At 40.7% G+C, this 14,316-nt stretch overlaps 1 protein-coding gene across 1 annotated transcript in view; it reads left to right on the top strand.

Moving 5' to 3' along the window:
* Positions 1 to 14,316, top strand: part of LOC146570582 (putative flavin-containing monoamine oxidase A) — a 62,642-nt gene that overhangs the window by 10,323 nt on the left and 38,003 nt on the right. The window contains exons 3-7 of the mRNA XM_085279091.1: positions 1,874 to 2,054; positions 2,497 to 2,611; positions 3,205 to 3,362; positions 7,453 to 7,542; positions 13,372 to 13,456. Of these exons, the coding sequence (XP_085135217.1) occupies positions 1,874 to 2,054; positions 2,497 to 2,611; positions 3,205 to 3,362; positions 7,453 to 7,542; positions 13,372 to 13,456 (629 nt within the window). The remainder of the gene's footprint in view (positions 1 to 1,873; positions 2,055 to 2,496; positions 2,612 to 3,204; positions 3,363 to 7,452; positions 7,543 to 13,371; positions 13,457 to 14,316) is intronic.

Raw genomic sequence — 14,316 nt, 5'->3', positions numbered from 1 at the left:
CCGACTTTTACATAATTTCTTCTTTAGTTTTACTAATCACTCAAACCACATAATTACAAGTCACACTTTAATTACATATTCATACAGCACTTTATTCTATAAATGTTAAGAAACTGATGCACCTCTGTGGACTGTGGCATGAAGGTGGAGACTCGCATAGGCACAGAGAGAACATGCATGTGCAAGGCCCCAGCCAGGATTTTAACCAGCAATCCTGCAGCTCTGTACTGCTCTATTGCAGAGTTTGTGTCTGTGTCAAGGCACCCTTTGCCCTCTGTTCCTTACATGCACCATATATGATCACTCCTTGTTGTTTTACCATTTCACTGTTTTGAGGTTCCTCAGTGATCCTTCAAAGACCAACAAGCGGTGGGCACACAGACAATTCTTGACAGTGTCAAGGTCCCCTTAATCTCTGTCACCATTGTGGCATAAAACATGCACACAGACACAGTGTCACAGTTTCAAGATTCCCTAAAACCACAATTTTCCTTAATTTAACTCACACTACTGATGGATCTAAAATTCATCCCAACCAACCTTCAGGTCAGAGCAGGTCATCTACTCATCGGAAAGTTGGCTGTTCGATTCCTGGCTTCCCCTAGTCTGCATGCCAAATATCCTTGGGCAAGATACTAACCCCAAATTGCTCCATTGGAGTATGAATGTGTGTGTGAATGTTAGTTAGAAAGCACTAAGAAAAAATGCGCTTGTGCAAATGGGTGTGAATGGGTGAATCCGCAAGTTGTGTGAAGCGCTTTGTGCTCAGAAGAGTAGAAAAGCGCTATATAAGAACCAGTCCATTTACCAATACGGATCAAGTTTGACCTGGAACAGTCTCAGCTTACACAATAGAGGCTGTACAAAACTAAAATATTTTTAAACATTTTCATAATTGTGTACTTTGTGTCCAAATAAGTAATCAACTTTTAGACTAAAAGAAATCACACTTTGGGCTATCAAATGTCAAAAATGGGCCAAAATCGACCAAAACAACGTGTAAGGTTTAAATTCAACAGCCGGTATTTCTCAAACTTGCGTTATCTATCTCATTTTCCTACTCTGGCTATTTTTTTTTCTGAATTCAGTGTTTGATCAGTGATATTGCTGAGAAGGATTTTAAATAATCAACTCGTATGGTTACATGCAGTCTCTACTTTAAATCAATTCAATCTAGTTTTATTCATAAAGCACCACTTTCAGCACACATGCTGAAACTTTACAATGAACAGAAAAGACCAGGACCCAGAAAAGCTGCCAACTTCCTTGGATTCTGATCTGGACAGGGGTGAAGTAGGAAACTCTCCTGTTGTTTCATCTCTAGAAATCCTCTGGGTAAACAAAAAAGCGGGACCCTCTGACTAATTATCAGTGGACAGCTCTAAAGATAGCACCCATTAGTGAAAATAAAACAAGTGGTTTGCACATATGCAGAGGTAACATTATTGCTGGACAAAATATGCAGACTCTGGAGCAACATGTACTGCCAATCAATCAATACTGATATTATTTCAATGCCAAGCAAAATTCTGCAAGCATTACAAATACATGGCTCCACACTAAAAGGTCAAGACGGCAAATGATTCTCAGCTCTCAGAATATGAAGTTATTACAGTTTCAGCTAATAAAACTATAATTTCGTTGTTACTTTGTTTAGAAATGTGAGCTTGAAACTACAGTCCAACATCGGTTAAGTGAGTCACAGAACACATGAAAACATCTGAACTCTGAGAAGTGACACGTAGAACCTTGTAGAAGTTTGAGGTCTACTTCTATACAAACAGTAAACATTACATTTGGACCATGTATTAGCAGAAAACTTCACAGTAAAGACAAAAACAGTGGTTTTAAAACAGCATGCTTTCTCTTACAGTACTCAAACGCACGTCTTGAAGCTCATAAAAGAGCTGGGCTTAGAAGTCTACCCACAGTTCAATATGGGTAGAAAGGTGCACCACATGGGTGGGCCAACTTCCAAAGTTCGCACATACAAGACCAGCATTCCTGCTCTGTCCCCTGTGGTGCTAATGGACTTCACCCAGATCCTGTGGAAGGTGAGACTTGCACAGTAACATTCTATCGTTAGTACTTTGCCCAGTCAGAGTAGAAGGATCTGGAAATACTACAGTTCCAATCTATGATGTTTGGTTTGATTTCTTGTATACCAAACATATATTTAAAAAATTAATTTTATTATCCAATAAAAATGTAAAAGTTTCAAATCAATATGGTAATGATACTTTGTTTTCTGTTTTTGGATTTATAGGACAAAAGTGCATTTACCACATAGCAAAGTACCAGAAAATCTTGAGTCCAAGATAAATGGTTAGAGTACCAGTAGGAAGAATATACTGTGGGGAAAATTGCACTGGCAAAATCCTATTTGGCAGCCTTGAGCTATTCTTCTGTTATTATCTCTATCAATGGGATACTTTTGGTTCACAGTGGTGAACCATCACGTGTGGGTGTGATGTGATGATTTTCCTCTGCATTCAGATTGACAGACTGTGCGCAACAGTATGCGTCCAGGATCCCTCAAAGACTCCAAATGCTGAAGAACTGGACAGCATGACGCTGCACACGTACATTGAGAAACACGCTTGGACTGCAGGTCAGTTTAAAGAGTGCCTTTAACCTTCTCATTGCCTCAATCTTTCTCAAGCAAACATGTCGAGCTCCTCTGGTGAGACTCCAGAGATTCAAGTTTGAGTTCCTCATATCTCATCTTCAAAAAGTAGAAAACAAGATTAGGAAAGAAAATAGTTTCCACTGCAGATAAATGTACCAATAAAATATGTGCAAGAATTTGCTCACAATGATGCATGCAAGCATAATGGTGGCATGGAACCGTGCTTTAATCCTTTGGGAATCTCCCCTGTCAGAAAATCTGGCATGCATTTGTCAAGATATTGCATTGTGGGTGCTGCATAGATTATTAATGATTAAATTCTTTACGCCAAATCAAGTGACTCACTGCATCGGCAGATTCATTGAGAGAAAACTAAAAAAGGCATCTACATTTGACAGGATAATTGCAGAAGTGATAATTACCATCCTCTCAGGTAGCTCTTTCATGTAGCAAGCTGAATTTTTGACAGTGTACTCTGTGTTGGTTAGCTCATAACAATTTTATACTGTCATTGTAGGAAAATGTGTATTATTATCGCATGTGTGAAGGCTATAGTATGTATTATTCCATGACAGAACTAAAAGAGGAAATCGGGCTGTGTAGCAGGTCTGTCTTTGGAATTGAGCCATCCCAGATGTCTTTCCTATTCTTCCTGATGTATGCTACAGCTGCTGGAGGGCTACTGAAGCTGCTGGAGAGCACTCCAGGTTGTGCTCAAGAGTTCAAGATAAAGGTACATACCTATTATCATTCCCCACACTCAATATTGTTGGCACAAGTGCTTTTTCAAAACTTCAGGCCACACTGACCTTTTTATTTATTTATTTTCTATTAAACTTAGCACCTCCCAATACATGTCCCAAAAATCCCACTGCCTCCCTTTGTCCTCGAAATATTGATTCGCATTTAAAGCCGCAGTCTTGTATTGGATTTTTCCACTTTTTAAGTCCTCTGGAAGCATAAAACTTGTGTGATCCATTTTTGTGTTATTGCTTCAGAAACTTCTCTCCCTCCCAACAATGGTCATCTGTAAAAATGGGCTGAGAGCCAAAAAAGGGGCATAAAAAGTAATTGACAAAAGAAGGCCTTTGGCTAAATGGTGCAAAGTGCTTGATGTTTAAACCTATGTTTTAGCACACTTCCTGCACTTGTTATCATCTGGAGCTGTTTTCTTTTAATTGCATCCTCGCTATGGCCTGGAATGAGTACCGCAGCATCACTGAACATGACACGGCACCAAATGGCTGAGAGCTCGTGCACACCGCACACCTCTGCCTAGCATCCTGCTCGCCAACGTCCAGTCACTGGAGAACAAGCTTGACGACCTCAGGGCCAGGATAAAGTTCCAGAGAGACATTCGGGACTGCAATCTCCTCTGCTTCACCGAGACATGGCTGAACCCAGCGGTGCCGGACCACGCCATCCAGCCGGCCGAGTTCTTCTCGGTTCACCGCATGGACAGGACACGGGACTCGGGGAAGTCAAGGGGAGGCGGCGTGTGTTTAATGGTGAACAACAACTGGTGCAACAGTGCGAACGTTGTTCCTCTCACACGCTCCTGCACACCAAATCTGGAACTACTGTCCATCATGTGTCGTCCTTTTTATCTACCTCGGGAATTTACATCGGTCATTGTAAGTGCCGTTTATATTCCACCACAAGCGGACACGGTCACCGCCTTATGCGAGCTGCATGAGGCACTCACACAGCACCAGACACAACACCGGGACGCTGCGCTTATTGTGACGGGGGACTTTAATAGCGCCAACCTCAAACGCGCAGCGCCGAACTTTTATCAACACATCACCTGCCCCACCAGGGGTGAAAGGACACTGGACCACTGCTACACTACGGTCAAGGACGGCTACAAGGCACAATCCCGCCCCCCGTTTGGCAAATCTGATCACGCCGCCATCTTCCTCATGCCAAAATACAAACAAAGGCTGAAACAGGAAGTTCCGGTTCAGAGGAAGGTCGCGCGCTGGACGGATCAATCGGTGGCCGCGTTACAGGACGCACTCGATGACGCAGACTGGGGCATGTTCAGAAACAGCTCCGACGATGACGTCAACGTGTTTACGGAAGCGGTTGTGGGATTCATCGGGAAACTAGCGGATGATACCGTGGAGACAAAGACTATCACAACGTTTCCCAACCAGAAGCCGTGGGTGGATAAAACCATCCGCGACGCTCTGAGATCCCGCACCGCTGCCTACAACACGGGACTCATGACGGGGGACATGGACCCGTACAAAGCCGCGTCATATAACGTGCGGAGGGCGGTGAAAGAGGCGAAGCAGCGCTACGGGAGGAAACTAGAGTCACAACTCCAACAGAGTGACTCTAGGAGCCTGTGGCAGGGACTAAGGACAATAACGGACTATAAAGCACCAACAACCGGTATGACGAACGCGGCTGTGACTCTGGCAGACGAGCTGAACACTTTCTATGCTCGCTTCGAGGCTGCAGCTAAGGTCTCCAACAATGCTAGTGTTAGCGGCGCTAACGGCTGCAGACAGGAAGATACTGCCAGCACCGGAAACGTGCTCGTCATCTCCGAGCATGAAGTAAGGAGAGCCTTCAAGACAGTGAACACCAGGAAAGCAGCAGGACCAGACGGCATCCCAGGTCGTATCCTAAGAGACTGCGCATACCAGCTAGCTCCTGTGTTCACTGAGATATTCAACATCTCTTTATCTCAGTCGGTGATCCCCACATGCTTCAAAGAGTCCATCATTGTTCCTGTCCCGAAGAAACCCCACCCTGCTTCTCTCAATGACTATCGCCCTGTAGCCCTCACCTCAGTAGTGATGAAGTGCTTTGAACGCCTGGTCAGAGACTTCATCATTTCTTCACTACCAGACACACTGGACCCACTACAGTTCGCTTACCGTCCAAATCGTTCCACAGACGATGCCATCTCTCATCTCCTCCACACATCACTCACTCACTTGGACACTAGAAGGGGGAATTATGTTAAAATGCTCTTCATAGACTACAGCTCTGCATTTAACACCATAATTCCCTCCACACTCACCACCAAGCTGGAGCATCTGGGACTCAGCTCATCTATGTGTCAGTGAATCTCCAACTTCCTAACTGGCAGACCACAGGCAGTAAGGATGGGCGGACATGTCTCAGCCTCCACCACTCTCAGCACTGGAGCCCCCCAGGGGTGTGTTCTGAGCCCCCTGCTGTACTCTTTGTACACATATGACTGTGTGGCCACTACCAGCTCCACCACCATCATCAAGTTTGCTGACGACACCGTCGTGGTGGGCCTGATCTCTGATAACAACGAGACGGCCTACCTGAAGGAGATTAGGAATCTGGAGAACTGGTGCCAGAGGAACAACCTCCTTCTAAACGTCAGTAAGACAAAGGAGCTGATAGTGGACTTCAGCACTAAGCAGGAGAGGAACTACCAGACCCCTGTCATCAACGAGTGCCCAGTGGAGAGAGTGGACAGCTTCAAATACCTCGGAGTTCACATCACGCAGGACCTGTCATGGTCCTGTCACATCAACACCGTGGTGAAAAAGGCCCGACAGCGTCTCTACCACCTCAGACGCTTGAGAGACTTTCAACTGCCCTCCAAGGTGCTCAGGAACTTTTACTCGTGCACCATAGAGAGCATCCTGGCGGGAAACATCTTAACCTGGTTCGGGAACAGCACCATGCAGGACAGACGAGCTCTAGAGAGGGTTGTGCGGTCAGCTGAGCGCACCATCCGCTCCGAGCTCCCTGACCTGCACTCAATCTACAGCAGGCGGTGCTGGACCAAGGCCAGGAAGATCGTGAAGGATCTCAGCCATCCCAACAACAGACTGTTCTCTCTGTTGAGGTCAGGAAAGCGATTCCGCTCCCTGAAGACCAACACAGAGAGACTGAGGAGGAGCTTCTTCCCGCAGGCGATACGGTCTCTCAATCACACCACCACACAGTACTGACCCACACATACAGTTCTTACACACACTGGACTTTCTGGACTTTGGTTTTGCACAACACTGGTCACTATATTCTTCATTTCCGGTTAATACTTGTACAGCTGCTGTTATTGTGTATATATTTATTTATATTTAGATTTCTTCATACATTCTTATATAGTTCTATATTGTGTATTGTGTATTTTGTTGTACAGTTATTTTATTTTCAACTTTAATTTATATATTTATCTTTATCTTATTCTTCCCAGTTAAATTTACCCTTCATTCTAATTTGTGTTGTACAGTTATTTCATTTTTAACCTTAATTTATATTCTATTCCTTCCTAGTTAAATTTACCCTTTTTAATTTTTCATATTTATTTCCTATCTTATTCATAGCCTTTTCCTTTTTTGTTTTCTTTAGGTCACGAGCAGTTGTCCAAGCATTTCACTACATATCGTACTGTGTATGACTGTGTACATGACAAATAAAATTTGAATTTGAATTTGAAATGTGAACTGAAAAAAGCGTTTCAACTTAACAGAAACTTATTCCTGTGGTATTTTATCCTTCCTCTCGACCTCAGCACTTATTTGTGTGCATGTATCATTATCACTTCTTTGTTGTTTTTTTCTCTACTTAAGCAGCTGTGAACATTTGCTCATATTTTGTTTTACACTGGTGCAAAAACCCCCAAAACAAAACAAAAAACCTACCTGAAGTCAGTTTTCTGGCTTATGAAGACTAACCAGGAAACTTTTCCTAGAAATACACTTGAGAGCAATGCAAATTGAAATGTATAGAAAAATCGATCATTTGCAGGGGTCAAGTATTTTGTTAATTAATAATAATAGTTTTTAAGCACACCTTGAAGTCTAATATCTGCCTCTCCACAGGGAGGCACCCAACAGCTTTCAGAGTGTCTGGCAGACCGTGTTGGATGGAAGAATGTCCGGCTGGGTTGTGCTGTGACAGCCATATGGCAGGTAGGGTACAGTAACGACTCACTCAGGGATTGATGAGGCGCGACACAGAGATAACAGCTTCCTCAGTAGGGAAACAGGCTGTCTCATGTGAAGGCCCTGTCTGTGAATGTCTCCTTTATCCACAGCTGAGAGACTAAGAGGGCTCCATGTAAATGCAGTGCTTCTCATCAATATATTTTCTTGTTTGAAAACAAACAAAAAACAACAACCACCCATAGCTACAGCCATCAACTTTGACACAAAATCTGTGCAGACATAAATATTCTACAAATATTTACTTTGAACAAAAACAAAAATAAAAGAAACACTTCACGTCTCTGAACCACAACTCATAGTCCCCTTCAGGTTGGATGACTATATATGCCTTTCCACACTCCGGGCTGTTTGTTCTCATTTTCACGCCCCACGCTCCCTCAACCTTTCTTAGTTATCACGGCTCTCATTAGTACCCGGTTATCTGCCTGGACTGGGAGTCATAGTTGCCACAGTTTACAGGCAGTAACCAAAATGTTCTGCATGCTCTGTTAGTTCAGTTAGTTCACTCTTTGGTGATTTTTACAGTTCAGTTGCTCGAGTTGTGTTTTATTTACATTTCCCTAGAAACCCTGATCCACCTGTGAAGTAGTCAAACTCGAACGTCAAGGAAGGTGGTAGGGAAGCAGACTACGCAGACATTTCAGGTTTCCAGACGTGAGCAATTTATTTACAGTGAACTTAATTTAATGTGTAACTTAACAAAACTTTCCCCCAAAGTAACTCAATTAACAAACCTCAACAGAACATGGATCTGGTAACACAGCTCACCTCTCCTCTCTCATCTGAATCTGGTAGAGACTGGCTTTAAATAGGGCCATCAGTTTCCCTTCAATTAGCCAAGGCAGTACCACTCACTTGAACTGAGGGATCTAAAACTCTACACAGATGATTAAAAAGACACAAAACGTCACACTTCTAATTGGCACATTTACACAACTAAATGGCTGTATTAAGGAAAAGAAAAAGATTCAACAAGTCCCTTTAAACCTTAACACAAACAAAAGGAAGCATTTCTATGGACAAAGAAACACTTCCACTTCGTTCGACCTGCTGATGTCACGTGTGACATCATCAGGACTTTAAAATGAGGAAATGCTAGGCAGGCGTTTCCCCACACCTGACCCTCATGAAGACTGAAAAGAAAGAGCATTATAAGTATGAACAAATTACTTAATCTGTAACATAATAAAATATAGAGAGACATGTAACTGAGTATTTGCCTTAATTTGCAGAATGTTTGATTTGCCGGCAATAGAACGCTTACACAAACAAACCCGGGATAGTGAGTGCAGCAATGTTACTTGACAAATAGCAAATCATAGCAAATAAATAGAAACAGAATAATGTGCATAATGTGCAAAAAAAAGGTAAACACATATGGGACAAATGGAGAGCATTGCAACTGCTCATCCACTTTGTCACACCAGCCCTCATTTCTTTGGATTTTGCTTCCAAGAAGCCAGACTTTCTTGTCATTTTTCAAAGTGGTCTTGAAAAATTGTTCTCCAGGCTTTGTAAAGGTCTTTCAAAGTTTTTGCTTTGAAGATTGGTGGCTTTTCCAGTCCAGTCCTTGTAATCATGAATCATTTAAGCATAGAAAGTGCACATAGCATGTGTGATTTATTTTATTTTCAACTTTAATTTATATATTTTATCTTATTCTTTCCCAGTTAAATTTACCCTTCATTCTAATTTGTTGTTGTACAGTCATTTCATTTTTAACTTTAATTTTTATATTTTATTTTATTCCTTCATAGTTAAATTGACCCTTTTTAATTTTCACATTTATTTCCTATCTTATTCATAGCATTTTTTTTTTTGTTTCTTTAGGTCACGAGCAGTTGTGTAAGCATTTCACTGCACCGTTATCTCTAAACATAACAGACAACTTAGCAAAGAACCAATCTTAAATTGTACCTTTAGACACTGTGACACTAGCAGCTTGTCGCAAAAATACAATTTGTTCCCTTTTTTTGTTGAAACTATGAAAAATGCCAAATGTAACACAGTTTGACAGACATAAAATAGTATTTTTGCACCAACAAGTTTATTCCTAAAGACTTATTAGCTGACAAATCCTGGCATGATTTGCAGTGTTAGAAAACCTAGAAAACTGCTAGACAAGAGAAGAAGTGGAAGACCTTAAAAAAAAAAACCTCTACAACAGATGAACAGCATCTGAAAGTCATGCCCTCTTAATAGATATAGGGAAACATTCCAGCAAAGACCTGACACAGGACCTGAGAGATGCATCTGGCCCTCCAGGTGTTCCATCTACTGTTCACTGAAGCCTCATCAGAAGTTCTCAATGGAGGCAGTGTCAAGAAGCCATTCATAAGGAACAGAAAAGCTGGTTTACACAAGGAATGGACTGAAAACATCACCATTTGAAAAACATGTGATTGCCGATGGCATCCCTTTTCAGCATGAAAATAATCCCAAACACATTGCCAATGCAGTGAAAACACATCTACTGTAAACAGAAAAACACAATAGGACACAATCAGGCATGGTTTGGCCTCCCCAGAGCCTAGACTTCAACATAACTGAAGCAGTGTGGGATCATCTTTACTGAGAATGGAATAAAAGGTAACCAACATCCAAAGAACAAAGGAACCTGCACTTTTATTTATCTTTTTATAAAGATTTTCACAGACATACAAAAATCTTAAATTATGTTGTCTTTCATTGCAAATTTACTTATAGCCCAAAAATTTAAAAAGCTGCTCAAGAAAGAGGTTTTTTTTTAATAAGTGTCTAAAGTAAAACAATCAAATGAAAAATATACTCAGTCCTGATAAATATTAATTACTTAGAAAATATCTAAAGGTAAAACTGCATCATTTATGAAGTAAATGGTCACAAAAAGGCAATAGCGTGTACTAGCACAGACTGGGTGAAAGACGGGGCACACCCTTGACATTTTGCCAGCCTATCAAAGCACTAACACGTATTGACAGACAAACACATTCACACTGACATTCACAGCTACGGGCAATTGGGAGTTTTCACTTCACTTAAGATGAAGCAAAGTACAGAAAGGAAACAAATACAGGCATGAGAAGCTCAAAATACTTCACACAGAGATGTCCCATTTGGTGAGGCTGCGATAACACTCAGGAACCTTTTGCCGACAGACATATGGCCTTGCCAAAAACAAAACAAAAAAATAAGAAAAAGATATCAGAAAATAAAAACACGATAACAACTGCATGTGACAAAATCTCACATTTGATTATAACATTTTCCAGCTGTAACTCTGGGAGTTATGCCTTCGCGAAGCATGGAGACAAACGAATTAAGAGTACTACTAAGGACTAGGAACAAATGCCAAGCTTCAGCCTCCTCTGAAAGCATTTTTTAGTAACCTTACCCTATTTCCCAATGTTGCCACTGAACAGTCAAAAATTTCAAGTTGAATTGAGGTTCAATCAAACACATATTTGAAAAACTGCTATTTTAACTGAAGAACGTGAAAGAATTCTTCCATTTTTGGTTTTTATAGCTTCATGTCATTGCAAGTCTGTTTGTAAAAATGGTCAATCAGAGTATGCTGAATCAGAAAGGAAACAGTTAGTTTTTTCCCCCCTACAATTAAATATTAATAAATAAATTAAAATAAAACTCACTGATTAAAAATACATGAGCACTGCTTTGCAGTTAGAGGTCAACCTCTTTGCCTGGAGAGTTAGGTGCACCAGTGAAAGTCATTGTTATTTTTCTTTCTCACACAGTGCAGACGTTCTGTTCTTTCTAACGTTCGCTGAGAATGATTATTTTACACCTAAATGCAGTTGAAATGAAAGCACAGCCATTATCTCTAACTTATGTGTCTGGTGACTCCATCAGACGCCATCTGAAGTTATAAAATCGGACCAGCTTCAATTTAAGGGATTGAAAAAAAAAATATTGCTTTACCTGCTGAGAAAAAAAGTCATTTTTATATGCAGACACCGACTTTCAGTGATTCAAATGTAATTGGACAATTGACTCAAAAGCTGCTTCATGGAGAGGTATGGGCTATAACTTTGTTACTTTACCTGCTTATTACATTAAGCAGGTAAAGAGGTCTGGAGATGATTCCAAGTGAGGCATTTGCATTTGAAAACTGTTTCTGTGAACCCACAGCATGCGGTCAAAGGACCTCTCAATGTCACTGAAACAAGCCATTCTAACAAATCCATCAGGAAGATAGCACGGACATTTTGATGGCTCCACGATAAAGAAAGACCTCTTTACAACATCCAGAGGAGAACACTCTGCAGGGGGTATGCACATCATTATCCAAGCCTGTCATTAAGCAATAAGTAACTCAGAGTCATTCTGAATTTTTTATTAACAACATGTAAAGCGCAACATGGCTACAGGCTCCTGCATATATAAGCTACTGAGACCTCAGCCTCTCTAATCATCTGATCTGGGTCTTATATTTTAAGGAAAAAGACAACCACACAGCTGAGGTTTCAACTCCTAAACTTTGGAGTACCCCATCAGATTTACACAATCAGTGGTTTCTTTTACAAGCTGCTGAAAACTCTTTTTAATAGCTTGTCTTATCCTTAATCATCATTCTATTATTTTTGTCTATAACTGACATCTAATTTCACCTATGCTTGTGAAAGTATGTAGGAATAAATGGAAGACCATATGTTTGATATGACACGATATGTTTATCCAAAATGTGAAGCACTTTGTAACTCTGTGCTTTAAACAGTGCCACAAATAAAAGGTTGTTGTTGGTTTCTTAGGGATTAAGAGGGTAACTAAAAACCAGGTGCTGTTAATCAAAAGCATTTGATTAACTGATAATCAGTATGTGTGACCACCTCTATAAAAGCTTTGTGTTAACACAATACCACAATTTTCCAAGTTGTGAACATCTAGCAAATTAAGGTCACTGCCACTTACAGAAACAGCAAAAAAACCAAATAGTGAAAAACAAAGAGCTACATCTCAGATCTTTAGATGTAAATGTCTACATAAATTCCTACTTCTGATAGTTTGACACTGCCTCTACCTCCATAAACCACCATTTAAAAGTTGTTTCAATCAAAACTGAGACTGGTGAGTGAAACTATAGCATGTGATTAACATCATCATGATGACTACATCGATAATGGCAGAGGGGGTACTCTGCCATTATCGATGTAGTCATCATGATGCTGGGAATGGCCAATACCATTAGACTATGAGGATAGAGCTAACTACTCAAAGCAACTTTGCAATGATCAGCTGTGAAATAAATAGAAATAGACCAAAAACAAGACAGAAGAATTACCACAACCCCCTTACTACAGGATTTTCTTTTAATGTGCTGTAATGTAATGTACATGCTTTTATATACTGTATTTCTAGTCTAACTGACCACTCTGTGTAATCCAGACTTTTCTTCATTTAAAAAGATCTCTAAAAGCACATTCGTGGAATACTTAATGAACACAGACAAGTAAATATGATTTATCATTTAACAACTCTCCTCATAACTCATTCTCCAAGGACTACGGTTCACTTAATGTAACAAATATATACAACACATATATAACAAGATGATTATATAATGTGGCTTAATGGAAAACAAAACCCCAGAATTTAACCGTGGTGGGGAAAAAGGTAATTCAACAGAACAAAGGGACAAACAACTGAGGGCAAGGAACTTCATTTTGTGTATACTGTATTGGTAATAAATTATATCCAAAATCGATCAAAGAAGTAACCTAAAACAGCTCTACCATATCAAACAAAATGAAATTTAGTTTTTAAAATAAAACTGTATTCCTGTTTGTGTTTAAACAGGATGCTGAGTGGGCCAGGGTGATGACTGCTACAGACACCTTCTTGTGCAGAGCTGTGATTGTCACCTGCCCCCCTCATTTGGCAGGTCAGTGTGCGTCTCCCACCACTGTCAACTTGCTAAATGAAATTCTCAGTGATGCAGAAGGCAAATATCCTTCTCACTCATCTGTCTGTCAAATGTGGCAAACTGTCCATCCATGCAGATAAATCTATGATTTTCCTAAATCTTCTTCAGCTCTAGAGTGTGGCAGCCACTTTGGCTGAAGTACACTCAGGTCTCCAGCTCATGGACTGCCTGGATTAGATTCTGAACCACAGCAAATGTTAAAGCCAAAACTTTAACTGGAGTCTAACATGACTTACAACTGAAAGCTGTGGGAAGTTGAAAGTGGCAAAGATGCCATTACCAACCTTTCTAAATTCAAGTTACCAAAGCAGGGAGTGCTTTACATATTTTGGACTGTTTGTAATAAGCTTTAGCTGAACCAAAATTCAAAGGAAAGCAATGCTATAAAATTATTTTTACAGACAGGTGATTTGTTTACTCGTGGCTGTCTGACAATATATGGGGATTTTTCTCAACCCTTGATTTATTTTCCTCATATGGAAATAGAGATACCTGCACCCCAGCATCTAATCAGCTACAGTAGAAAATTGTGTTGATGTTGATTGGGATTTGGATTTGATTTCTGCCTTCCAGCTGGTGCTTGTCATGTGTAGGACACACACCAAGGGTGGAGTTGATGCAGGTTGAAGTTGTGACTGGAAGCACACTTGGTTTTGCCAGGTTTGGAAAGGGCTGAAGCTAAATCCGAAGTGCAGGCTTATACTGAGTCTGTTCCTATTTGTACTAAGCTGGCAAAAGATCTGTCACTCAAAGCCTCATAGTCAGAGCCATGGACCAAAGTCAGGATCCTTAATGAGACAGGTCTGAGAGCAATGTTG

This window comes from Mchenga conophoros, linkage group LG7 (assembly GCF_057382185.1).
Source record: "Mchenga conophoros isolate Kocher_MC1m ecotype Shallow Benthic linkage group LG7, M_conophoros_male_GT1.1, whole genome shotgun sequence".
Taxonomy (NCBI): domain Eukaryota; kingdom Metazoa; phylum Chordata; class Actinopteri; order Cichliformes; family Cichlidae; genus Mchenga; species Mchenga conophoros.
Note: the sequence above shows the minus strand (reverse complement) of the source record. Positions and strands in the feature narration are given on the sequence as shown.